At 30.6% G+C, this 14324-nt stretch overlaps 1 protein-coding gene across 1 annotated transcript; it reads left to right on the top strand.

Annotated features, from left to right (window-relative positions):
- Positions 1-778: 778 nt before the first annotated feature.
- Positions 779-2958, top strand: LOC124841912 (large ribosomal subunit protein uL10). Its single transcript, XM_088093488.1, has 5 exons — positions 779-1224; positions 1356-1424; positions 1821-1919; positions 2183-2575; positions 2651-2958. Exons 1-5 carry the CDS (start codon positions 967-969, stop codon positions 2792-2794), a joined length of 963 nt encoding a protein of 320 aa, XP_087949614.1. The 5' UTR covers positions 779-966; the 3' UTR covers positions 2795-2958.
- Positions 2959-14324: the final 11366 nt, after the last annotated feature.

Genomic DNA, 14324 nt, shown 5'->3' with positions numbered 1-14324 from the left:
ATAACATTTTAACTCTCTAAAAAAGTGATTTTCGAAATATATATTTTGAAAACATTTTGAATTTTTTTTTTCAAAATTCAATTTCTGAAAAGAATGAAGTATATTTTGAAATTCCATGTATATTTGATTGTATATACTTTTTGCACCAAAGTCTAGAATCTTTCTTTATTATTTTTCTTATAGAAAAAATATTTTTTTTTATGAGAAAAATGTTTTTAGTTCTTATGTGCTCGGTAAACTTACTTTTTAGTCCCTATACATTCACATTTATGAATTTTGTCCTCCATTTTCTATAATATTTAAATTTAGTCATTTCGTATACTTAAACCTAATATCTAGTAATGGCTTTTGGCCACCATAAAATTGAAGATAGTAAATTTACATGTTGTTTTAGAGTGATACATAAAATTAAAGATAGAAAATTTACATATTGTTTTTTACCAAAAGTATCCAAACCAAAACCAATATTTTCTATTTTCTAACTTTTACGATTAAACCGACTTTTGTTCTGATTCTATTTTAGTCATATAAAATTGTTATTTAAAATATGCATTTGAGAGTATTTGTAACACTATGTTAATGATTATTATTCGATTTGTTTTTTTTATATATATATTTTTCCATTGAAAACTACCCAAAAAAAATGTTATGTTAGAAGCCCATTGGGCCTCTGTAAACTCAAGCCGTCCGATTAGTTACATGAAATGAATCACAACCGTGGGATTTAGGTTTCTCAAAAACCCAAATTCTTTACTTATAACCTCCCCATGCTACGGTTTTCTTTTCCTCGCTTCCATTCCGCTCCCTACCCTCACAGTCTTCCGCACCACACCTCAAAGAAGAAGAGGTTAAAGAGACGGCGCCGTTTTGCTGTCCGCCTTGACCGAGCAGAGCTTCGTCTTGGCCCTCGATTTTGCCGTGCAAAACTCACGGTCACAGACAACCCCGTCGTCATCATCAACAACAATGGCCCCAAAACAAACAAAGGCAGAGAAGAAGATAGCTTACGATGGGAAGCTGTGCCAGCTTCTCGAAGAATACGGTCAAATCCTCGTGGTCAACGCCGACAACGTGGGGTCAAACCAGCTCCAGAACATTCGCAAGGGTCTCCGCGGAGACTCTGTCGTCCTCATGGGGAAGAACACCATGATGAAGCGCTCCGTCAGAATGCACGCTGAGAAAACCGGCAACAACGTGTATCTCAGCCTCATCCCTCTCCTTGTCGTGAGTTCCCCTTTCTCCTTAATCTGTTTAAGCTTTCACTGTTTTGCATATGCTTGTTTTGTTCAATTAATAGCAATGAGTCTTGGTGTTTTAATTGCCTGGTTGACAGAACGTGTTTTGCGTTGTATTAGGGCAATGTGGGTTTGATTTTCACCAAGGGCGACTTGAAGGAGGTCAGTGAGGAGGTTGCAAAATACAAGGTAAAGTGATATTTTTCATCCTCTTTTATTTTATATTCTTTTTTTTTTTTTTACATTTTGTATATTGGGTAATGTTGCTTCTTTACCATTGCTTTAAGAATTTGTGGACTCATTTTAGTAAATGTATCTCTTTAGTAGTTGTTTCTATTGTTATAGTATCATGATCTGGATTACTTCGTGATTGTAAGGTGCTAATAATAAGTGTATTTTTGAACAATTTGTTTGTGAATTTTTTGTTTAAAACTCTTTTTTCGAGCTGTTAAGGATAGGGGAGTTACATTTTGCTGGTTTCTTGTTTTACAAGTATTAGTTTCAATTTTCTATTTTTGCAACTGATGTCTAGTGTTTGTATTTCCCTTTAATTGAATGTTCGTTCAAACATTGTTCCTTCAACAGGTTGGAGCACCTGCTCGTGTTGGTTTGGTTGCACCAATTGATGTCGTTGTTCCTCCTGGCAACACTGGTCTCGATCCATCTCAGACCTCTTTCTTCCAGGTTAGTTATTTCTTAAAATCTAATCTCTATAGTGAAAAAGGAGGGGCTAAAGTGTTAAAACTCTAGTAGTAATAAACCAAATTTTTAGGATGCTCTTTATTTAGAAACTGAGAAATAATACCATTTTAAAGAGTTTTTAAAAATTGCTCTAATCAATTATGAATTTCTGTTTTCTGAAACATAATAAGTAGTTCTTAAATTATTATTGTTGTTATTATTATTATTATTTATTTGGATTGTATATTTGCGTGTGTTCTATTTAGGTCCTTAACATTCCGACCAAGATTAACAAGGGTACTGTGGAAATCATTACCCCTGTGGAACTCATTAGGAAGGGAGAAAAGGTTGGATCTTCCGAAGCTGCATTGCTTGCCAAGCTTGGCATAAGGCCCTTCTCATATGGGCTTGTGGTCCTTTCTGTTTATGATAATGGCTCTGTGTTTAGCCCTGAGGTCCTTGATCTTACCGAGGATGACCTCATTGAGAAGTTTGTTGCTGGTGTTTCGATCGCTACTTCTCTTTCATTGGCTATCTCATTCCCAACCCTTGCAGCTGCACCACATATGTTTGTGAACGCCTACAAGAATGTTCTATCTGTTGCTGTTGAGATAGATTATTCTTTCCCTGAGGCAGACAAGGTCAAGGAGTATCTCAAGGTAATATTTTTTACGTTTTGACTGTGTAGGTTGTCTCCCCATCTTATTTATTACGAGTTTTTATTCTAAATGCAGGACCCAAGCAAATTTGCAGTAGCTGCTGTTGCTGCTCCTGCTGCTGATTCTGGTGCTCCAGCTGCTGCAGCAAAGGAAGAGGAAAAGAAGGAAGAGCCAGCTGAAGAATCTGATGATGACATGGGTTTCAGTTTGTTTGACTAAATTATGAATGCTTATTGAGGTTGCTTTTCAAGTTTTTTCTTTTTTGATGTTTGAATTGCTGAACCTGTTTTTGGTTTTAGGTGTTGTATTGTTTCGCCGTTTTTCCTATTCATGTTATATTCTGACTAGTTTTCTAATTTAAATTTTCCAAGTTATAACACTTACATTGGTGTTCCTTTGCTCTGCAAAATAGTTAACTTTAGAAAATGCAATTTATTGTTGGATATTTAGTTTTCATAAGTCACTGACTGATAAATTTCATATCGAATGATTTAACGCTAGAATCCCCGGACTGATAAATTTCATGAGTTGCTGTTCTTTTATAAAATTAGGAAGTTACGTTTCTTATTCTTAGCCAAACGGATAATGTGATTGTGAATTTGAACAAAGATAGTTTAAGTGTGATATGTGTCGAAGTTAAATGATGATGATGATTGTTAAATTATATGTGCACCAACGTTTCGTATCACGATATAGTGACCTTGTTAAACAATTTAATCTGTATTATATTTCATTTATTTTGAATATTTTTTGTCACTTTACATAATTTTATATTACGAACTTTTCTAAAAAAACTTACCTTAATTTATTTTGGTTGCTGAAACTCTAACTTGTAACTCAACATTTAAATCATTTTTTAATCTTGTAGTCATACAATGCCAATTGAATGGAGGACCGTGCTGATGTTTACTATCTTGTATTTCAATTTCTTTAAAAAATTGTTGAAGTTTTTATCCAAAACCAGAATAGAACATGTTTAAAGGAATTATTACGTCATTTAAAAGAATTATGTAGGTTAGTTAAAATGATTTTCTAAGACTTGCATATTAAAAATTCAAATAAAATCTTGAAATAAATTATTTTTACAAACAAAAGATGAAATTTCAGAGTAAAATTGTTGGGTTCTTTTTAATTTTGTTAGAGTAGAAATAAAGTAAGATTTCACTATTATAACTTTCTTTTACCTTCTTTTACGGGAGAATAAATTTTAAGAGAATACACTCCTTTCAATTAGAAGATTATGTTTCATATTAAGAGATATAAACTCCTAAAAATTTTCACTTCCATTGGTAGTTATTAAAACCTATTTCACCATGTTATTTACAATTTAATCCTTAGATCAGGTATATATTAAAGATATTTCAATATTTAATATTTAAGTTAATTAGGTATTCAATCAATTTAGCATGTTATAGTAAATGTGTTGTAAAAAGTTTCATATTTATAGATTTTTCTATGAGTTCTTTATTATGGTTGGTCTAATTATAGCTTAATTTTGTTAAATTTGATTATTAACCTGTTTAAGCTTAGTTGGCTTATTAGTTAATTCTTATCGATATCGATCGGTTTACTTTTAGTTCAGACGATTGATTTGGGATAGTCCGGTCGGTATTTACCGATCGATGTATATACATTATATGGACCTCCTAAGCGTTGTATTTGGACTAATTTAACAAGCGAAAATGGATTGTCAATATGTTGGTGATAGGAGATTGTGTTGCTTCGTGAATTGCAATGATGCCTAATTCAGTTGTTATATTTGTTCGGCTCGTCTTTAAAAATATGACGATTAAGTTAGAGATATAACCATTAGGGCTGAAGGGTCTTTGCCTCACTAAACGAGTTTTTCGCTTTAACACCAAATGCAAGGCTGCCCTTTACTGTTGGATGTTGAGGATCCAACGGTTGTAGTAGCGCAACGTGTCCTCAAGAATTCCTATAAATAAGAGTGAGGTAGTCCCGTCATTTTCATCATTTTTGCTTTAATTTTCATCTTGCACCGTTCGATATCCAATTCTTTCTTCTATAGGTAATAATGTTTGGCATCGAAATTTCTTTAGAAGGATTTTTTGGTTAGGAGGGCACTTGGTACGTTGATGACGTGTCTGCGTCTTCCTTGTAACTCAAGTCGTCATTGAGTGATTGAGGGTCATCTAAGAGAAGTTTGGCGTCTATAAATAGTATTACAACACTTATTCAACATGCTAATAAGGGTTTGGTTAGAGAAGAGGGTCCAATTGGAGAACAAGGTCTGAGAAAGGACTTTGCAGAGCAAATGAGCGACGACACGTTGGAGAAGTCCAAGTGGATACAATTACTGAAAGGGACGAACAAAACATGCCTGAAGTCCCTTGGTACGCATGGGCTGCACATGAGGTGCATGAGTTTGCCACCTGCTTCAGGTGCAACAATGATTTGGTGGACCTCAGTGGTTGAACCTACATTTTAAAGGACAACGTAGGAGACGACTCTATGCATCTCCATGTCTACCAATGTAACGATCAAGTATGTCATGACAAAGGGAATTTAAAATTGGATTTGGTCTTTGTCTACTCTTGCCTCCTTACAGACTTGTATGTGTGCCTCTTATTCCATGACTTCCAAGCTGAGGTTATATAAGAGTTGAACATTGCTTCCATGCAACTTCACCTGAACTCTTGGGCGACAATACAGGCGTTTGGTGTCTTGTGTAAGGCTTTGGGTATCAATCCTACCCATGCCTTGTTCCTCCACCATTACCGCACCCATCTAAATGCTCAAAAAGAATGAGCGTCATCAATAAGTGAAAACAATAAAAAATTGTTCCAACTCTTCACGACCTCCTACAAAGGCTTTAAAGACGTGTTCTTCAAGATCACAAGTTATTCTTTAATGAGGAAAATCGGCCTAAGTTCCCCTTATATTGGACACAAAATCCCGCTTGGATTGACCCTAGAGTCCTCCATGATGACCCTTGAGGAATTCACATCTCTTGAAGTTTTGGAGCAATTGCATCACAAGTTCCCGACCATATATCTTTTGAAGTGTTCCCATTCTCGAAATCTCGACCAGGATGTTTATGGTAAACTATTTTTTCTTATTCAATATATTTTTTGATCGATTTTTAACTTGGCTAAGTCTTCTTTATTGTTACAAATATTATGGCTCGCACCAACCCGTGTAACCTCAACTATTTCAAAAAGTTATTGGATAAACGTCCAATAGGACTGGGTAGTGTTTGAGCTACTCCTGGCAACAACCCTTCGAACAAGGCTGATGGAGAAAGGGTCGGTCGGCCCTACTAATGCAACGTTGGTTTCCTTGTTCAAGTCTTTAACGTTCCTTCCATCACCACTGTATGTGTTGCTCTCATCAATCGGGAGGAGGAGGCAAGGAGGAAGAAGGGAAGTTGACAAGAAACAAAAGTCCATGGTTATTAATTGGAGAAAGTGAAATATAAGTAATGGATGAACATGAAGTCAACTTCCAGAAGGCCCTGAACCAGACGACCTTCTACATCTCATCCATTTGCCTTTATTTATTTTTGGTATATGAAAGTTATAAATACAATATCCTATATAAAAATAAGATAAACGACTCAATACTTAATACTTAATTGATACTTAATTACTTCAATTATTAGATTCAATTCATACTTTCTACAATTATTATCATTATTAATAGGTTTAATATCTCGTTAGATCCCTATTTTCGTCCAGAATCTCAAATAGTTCTCCTTCTTGTTTGACGTCTCAATTGGGTCCTTATGTTTGTAAAATTGAATCAAATAAAGGTCTGCCGTCAAATTGATCAAACACCGTTAAGGAGGGTGTTACGTGGCATGCTGACAGTGTAGTTTTAATTTACGTGGCATTGAAAAGGTGTCTGAAGTGTATTTTTTTCATTTTTGAATTAAAAAATGGAGTGCACAAAGGGGAAATAAAATTTAAACAAGGTCAAAGTGGGCAAAAGAAATTAAAATAAGTGCAACAACCCCTTTCTTTTTTGAAATCGGGAAAATGAGTTTTAGGGTTCGTGAGAGAAAACAAAATCGTTGTTGCAGAGAAAGGGGCAACTTCTCGATCGACATTTCCTCATCACGCTTCTTCTTCTTATTACACAACACCCTCCCAACGGATATATCTTCACCTTCTTCCTCTTCCCTTTCTGAGTCATGAACAAATTAATCAGTTACCATTGTTCTCTCTGTTGAATATTGGATTAGGCTTTCCGTGCTTTTGTATTTAGGTTTGTTTTTTTGTTTTTTTTTTCGCGTCTTGGGCAACCATTGCAATCAAACTTTTAACTGTTGCAATTGTTTTACCTAGCCAGGTTGCAAACTTTAGTGTAGATAGGTGAATCACAATGGTTTGGAAGTTATTGTAAAGTAACAATTTAAATAACTTAGTTTTTTTTTCTAATTCCATTCTTTCTCTCACTTTCCTGCTCAACAAGTTCCTCTCTGTACAGGTTGCTTCTTTTTCTTTTACTCCCTATGTCATTGCTTTATCGTCTTTCTGTTCAAATCATTTGACTTTTCCACCAATTAATCACAAATTCCAGAAAATTATTTATAAATCAATTTCTGATCATTTTCACCCTTTAGAGTTTATTTATGGAAACAACTTTTAATTAGTTTTTACTTCTTCACCAAATTCAATCTTAAAGTACCTAACATTATACCATTTATGTTCAAGGTAAGGGGTGATAACGACATTAGAGTTGTGATTCCTCTACCCTAAGCATATATTTCCAGGAGCCCTAAAACTCAACTTCCCCCAATTTGATTTCGTTTTCGCAATTGCAGAGGAGAATTGGGCTTTCAGCATACACTTCATTTTTTAATTCAAAAATTAAAAAATACAATTGACACACGTTTTTAATGCCACGTAAATTAAAACTACACTGTCAACATGCCACGTAACACCCTCTTTAACTATGTGTGATCAATTTGACGGCATACCTTTATTTGATTCAATATTTCAAAAATAAGGACCCAATTGAGACGCCGAACGAGAAGGGGACCTATTTGAGATTCTGAACGAAAATAGAGACTTAACGAGACATTAAACCTTATTAATATTATCTATTATTAACTTGAACACTTAAATGTCGATTTCTTGTTTACTGCACTATAAAAAGTCATTTGTAGGTAATTTATTTTTACACTTAGAGTTCTCTCTTCATGATTAAAAAGCTTAACTCTTGAGAGCCATGTACTCTCCTACATTATGTCAAATGAAGATAACTAATATATCAATAATACATTTATTCAACAAATTAGAACATTTTACTTTAGTTCTTCAAACCTTTTTCACATTTTCTTTTGAAAATGAGAAAATTTGTAAATTGTTCCCTAGAGAAGAAATATGGAAACCCTAACTTAAACCATTGAATATTTCTATTTTTTTTTCTTATTGTCACCTTTATTTAAGATATTATTCTAAAATAAATATTTTCAATTTATTATATATATTCACTGTATTTATAATTATATAGATTCATTGTATTTATAAATCGAGATGATGTTTAATATCATTAAAAAGTAGTTTAAATTAATGCTAATATCATAATTTGTCCATTAAATGTACATAGTCAAATAAATAGAAAACGATTAGGTAAAGACTAATTGGATGGAGGAAAACACCTAATAACACCACATAATCCCACCAACCTTATTCTCTAAGACTTGATAAAAATTCTTTATTATAATAATAAAAAATGAACCTAAAAACCTAATTAAAATTAAGCCTAACACCACACATAGACTCCACATATTTTATTTATGTACTTGCTTCTTCATGTCATCCTAAAAAAACAAATAAATTTTCAACCATGTATTCTCATTATCCTTCCTATTTTTTCCAACAAAAAGGAAGCACTATAATTAAGTTCTCTATGGTACCATATTTAGGTATTGTGCTAAAGAAAAATACTTCAACTACATTTTTTTTAAAATTTCTCTATCATTTATCTCCCTAGTATATGACAAAAGTTATTAATATCAGAAAGATTTGTACGCAGTTTTGTGAGAAAAATAAGTTAAACTCTAAAAAGACAGTGACATTTACGTCATTAACAACTCTCTCCAGAAGTCCCCATATATGGGCTTTGGACACAGTCCATTCACCCACTTGAATTTTGTCCAAAAGATTATTGTCATTTAATATATATATTTTTTTCAATAATCAACTGTAATTTAATAAAAAACCCTTAATATCTTCCTATTGAAGTTGCCAACGGCTGCTGACAAGTGACAAGTTTGAATACTTTGAAAAAGTTTAATTTCCACCATACAAATTGTATACTCTTCTGACCATTACTTAAATGATACTATTTTTAATTAAATGCCAAAGTATTTTTGTGGTAAATAATATCTTATCTTTGTCAAAGCACACGTCAAGTAAAAGTTACTTGCTAAAGACAAAAATTAGAAAATTGAAAAGAAATGACTCTTAGGGTTCAAAGTTTAAAACTTAACGCTTGGGTTATCCAATTCCAAATGAATATATGAAAAGGATTGTTGCTGAATCAAAATAAGAGATGCTTTGCTAATGCATCCGTAGACGACATTTGCATGAAAGATCAGTCCAAACAAATATTCTTATTTTTCTTTTTATTGCACGCCATGCCGAAAATAAAATCATTTATTTAATAAGTATTTTATTTAAGTAATTATCACAATCTAAAAAAAAATCAAATATATAATATAAAAATTGGTCTAATTTGGTAATAAGACATTCATTTTCTATATCCGTTAGATACTAGAAGATGGATACAACATTCAAAAGTCGACTCATATATATGTAAGATATATCAACTTTGAACTAGTGGAAGAATTTAAAGATACAACAAAATCTATAAATTCAAAAATTAAGCTTAGGTAAAGTTTTGATTTAATTAACAATTAAATATTTTAACAAAAGATGAAATGATTTATAACTAAAATATTTATACATGAAAAAGGGCAACACCCAATACACAAAATCTTTAATTTTCACTATCAACATTTGTTAATTGGTTTAAAACAATCAGAACACTTTTTTTTATTGGTGATATGAATATGAAAATTTTGGAAGATAAGTTTAAGTCTAACTAATTTTGATGGTTTCTACTAATTTATGTAGTATAATTTGATTAAATCTACTAATAACCCATAGAATTTGATTTTTGTAAAGTATAAAATAAAGTATTTATTTATTTATTTATTTATATTAGGGAAATGGGTGAATTTTGATGATAATGGAAAGGTGTGTTTTTGGAAGCATAGAATCCAATAGCCATAAAAAGTGGTAATGGAATGGATTGGAAGAAGTGCATGCCACTATCTTCTTGTCTTTTCAATTCATCTTCTCTTGCATGCATTCTCTTCCTAACCCTCAAGATTCTACCTTATCTCTTCCTCTTTTTCCTTTCATAGATCATCACAATAACTAATTCACTATCCCTAATATGCTTTCATCTTATCTCTATTGCAATCAAATTTCACTTTTTCTTTCTTCCAATTTTATATCACAAATATTCGGTAACTCCGTCAAAAATTATCATTACTAGGAAAATAGGATGCACCATTCATCCATTATAGGCCTCCATCATGATCCCTTTAAGTTTAGTCAAGTAGGCTTATTTGAAAAAGACAAACAAAGAAAAAGACTACATGTAGGTTTTGACTTTTAAAATCTCTTTTATTTAAATAAGTCAGCCGGTACAAAATTTTCAAAAAAAAAATACTGTTACCGTTGACATGTTCGTTTGTTAATAAAATAATTTGATTTTTCAATAATAAAAATCTTATTATTTAATATTTAACTATATAGGAATTCTAACAAGGAAAATAATTTATCTTAAATAACGAGAAGTCACCTTATGGTAAGTTTCAAAATATGCACGGAACTTATTCCACAAAAGCTGGTTGTTTAGGTTGGTTTAAATTATGTGGACACACACATAGGCCAGCATTGACTTTTTAAGTCAAACAAATACCCACCCCATCTTTTGGTACATATTCAACTTCCAATTATCCTTAACTGTTTACAAAGATAACTGCATTAAAAATCCAAAACACATTTCATGATTTGTGTTCTGCTTTTAATAGTTATATATAAATTTTTTATATTCATTTAATCATATATTTTTTTAAAGATATAATAGTTTATTTTTTTTTATATTTATTTTTATAATAATATGTCAATAAATAGATCTTGTCTTACTAATACCTAGCAGGTGGATGCAGTCACGTGCAGGCCACGCTCCATGCATGGAGGCAGCGCTGAGTTGTATCAGAGAAACAGAGTGGGAATGGGACAGAGGCATCACCATGCTTATCTTTCTCTCAAAAAGCAAAACAGAAGAAAAATAATAATTAAAAACTATAATTGTCACACACTTCGATGGACGATGATGAGACGAAGACATTAGAATTAGTAGAAGATTAGGAAAAAAACATAATAATTAATAGAATTGAATACTGTGTGGGGTGGCCCTGAGAAGATTGAAAAGAAAGTTGTTATTAATGAAGTCAAGTTGGAAGGAAGGGTGTAGGTAATTTTTTTAAATGTTGACACAACTATTTGGTTTAGCCGACTAATGATACCATAATTCTTAATTAATATGTTTTATTTATTTGTCCCAACTCCTAATGGATTGTTAGTTTATTTGTTGAATGATGAGGAGTCGGTGGGCAAGAAAGAAGAATATTCTGAAACTAGATTCCCCTTTCTCTACTCTATACATTACAACAATTGTTTCTAACTATTTTTTTAAAAATATTTCACTTACCTCTTTTTATCTTATCTTATACAAACCACTAACACCTTTTTAAATTTTTAAATAAATATTCACATACTTTATTTTTTTTAAAATAAAATGAGATTTCCATCTTTTCAATTTTTAAATAGATATGTATTTTTCATATTCGTATATACAACATTCACCCCTCATATATGCTTAATAAAATAATATTTTATTTCATTTAATTTAAAAATCTTTTGTTGATTCTAGTTTTAATAAAAATTTTATAATTAAAATACTTTTTTATACAAAAAAATGAGTGATTTAATCATTAAGCTTAATTAGTCTCAAGTGTTTTGATAAATTTAAGTATTTAGTTCTTATTATTTGTTTTATTGAACATTATAATTTTTTATATTTTCCAATTCAGATTTTACCAATTTAACTTTTACGTTAATGATGTGATATGATTATTATCTAGTCTTTTATTTTACTCAAATTGATTGTACATGTTATTTTGTGTTAATATTAAATGATATAGTTTTTGTAATTAGCATAATGGATTACTTTTATTTTTGGATAAGGATAAAAATAATAAAGAGGAGAACAAAACGAAAAACTAAATACCATGTTCGAATACTACAAATTAAGGTTGAATAACAAAACAAAAATGAAATGAGATTGAGAAAGAAATGAAAACTAAAATGTATCGGTTAACAAAATAAAGTAAAAAACATAGTGAAAATCTAAATACAATGTTAAGAGACACTAGAATAAGGATAGAGTTGGAGATTACAAAACGAAGGTTGTCTTTATGCAAAAACCAAGAACCAAATCTTGTGAAGTTGTAGATACTTTGAAGGGGAGAATAACTATATAATTATATGACTTAATTGATAAATCGTACAATGAAAATAAAAATATTATATTTTTAAGAAAATATTGTTTAAATATAAAATAAATAAATTCATGTTTGATTTAAATTTATTAAATTAATATGTATATTTTAGAATTTGACTTTTAAATTTTCATAATTTGTTTATTTAATTTTTAATGAATATATATTTTTTTTAAGAAAAACAAGAACACCTCACGTTATTAAAATCACAAACTATCACTTATTAAAAGTATAAATAATTAAGTTTAATTTAAAAATATTTAGGAAGAGCAAGTGTGAACTTTTATATATAATTTTTTAAAACTGTATTTCCAAGTTATATATAAGTTAATTTTAATCTATAAGAAAATTTTAAATAAATATTTATGTGAAAATTCTTCGAAGTATCTCTATACCACCTCAACCTATCTTCTAAGAATTTACTTCTTACTTTTATCCCATTTATTATCACATCATTCCCATCCTTACATAACTTTGAATTCAGAAATTCTGTGACAGTGAATTTTGGAAGCTAATTAATTAGCTGTGACATGTGTTCATCCTCCTAAGAGTACATGTAGGTCTAGAGTGACGCACTAGTGTATTTATTTTTTCAATATATAGAGAGAAATTATAAGATGATAGTGTATTATCATTTATTTATCCCATCTTTACATAATATAAAGAGAGAAATTGGCACATTTATGCATAAAAGTCTTAAACAGGAAAGTTGGTACAATCTTTATTTATCATTGCAGTAATAAAGCTACATTTCACATCCGCATTTTTTTGTTTGAATTAATCCCAACTTATTAATACTTAAGGCCTTCCTTGATAAATCTTTAATGGTGAAAATGAAAACAAATACCAACATTTATATTATTTGTTTTCGTGATAGAAGAAAAAAATCTTTTTGAAGAAAAGGAAGTGGATATGATGTGGTCTAAATTCTAATATCACTTTTTTTTCTCCATGATGTGTTGTGAAATAAAGAGTTGATATTAATAATGAATTAGAAAATTGGAATAAAGTTTGATAAATAGATTTGATTAATATGAAAAAGAATAATTAAAACTAATTAGGTTATGTTATTTACCAAAATATCTTTGGTGTAATTTAAGAAAAATAATGAATTAAAATTAAAAATTATTGATTATGAAGTTATTATTTTATAAAAATATGAGATATAATGTTGATCTAGTAGTTAAAAGTTGAAAAGTTGGGTGAGAGAAGTTGTAAGTTTAATTTTTCCGTTAATAAGATATGAGTTAATAAGATATAAGGGTGATCTAAAAGGTTTGGATAGAAGGGAGAGTATATTATAAAAATTAACAAAATCTTTTGTTGATAAAAATATATTTTATTAATTAAGAAATAGGAATAATTTAAATCAATTCTCGATTAAATATATTCATATAATTTTATTTAAATCTATATCTACATCGTTGTGTAAGAATGTGAAGAAGGTTTTAAATTAGTATTTTACATGTGTCCTTCAAATTCTTCGAATAGATACTTGAAAAAAAATGTTTTAGATGTATGAAATAGAAAAGTGGAAAATATTATTATTATGAAAAAAATTACTAAAAAAATTAAAGAAGAATCACTAAAGAAATTGTGGGAGCATAGAGAGTTTGTCACCATTTGAAGTTGCATCAGTGAGTGTGACTTGAATTTGTGATGATGATGGAGTTAATAGAAAGATGCAGAAAGCAGAAACATCTCTCATAGGAGAAAGAAAGACCCAGAAATTAAGCCATTGAGTTCAACGCGTATGAGTATTAGAATTATTAGAAGGTCCAACTTCAACGACTCCAAACAAAACACAAAACAAACGCTTTTCTCCTTCAACTTCCTTTCTTGACCTTTTACTATAGAGTTTGTTACGGATAAGCTCCATCTGCTCCTCTTTTTCCTCCATCACATATTTACTTATTATTATATTATTTATATTACAAAAATACTTTTCAGAAATTCGGTTTGCGTTTCCAAAAGGAAAATCATTCCACTCAATTGCGACTTTCAAATTCCATGTTCTTCATGTGTGTGCATGCCCTCTGTCCCCGGTCCACACGTCTTTCTCTCTCTTCTCTTCAAATTTCTACTCTCTCTCTCTCTCTCTTTCCAACCCCATCTCCATATAAATACACTTGTATCTTCTTC

Source organism: Vigna umbellata, chromosome 1 (genome assembly GCF_029865625.1).
Source record: "Vigna umbellata cultivar VRB3 chromosome 1, Vumbellata_1.0, whole genome shotgun sequence".
Taxonomy (NCBI): Eukaryota; Viridiplantae; Streptophyta; class Magnoliopsida; order Fabales; family Fabaceae; genus Vigna; species Vigna umbellata.
Note: the sequence above shows the minus strand (reverse complement) of the source record. Positions and strands in the feature narration are given on the sequence as shown.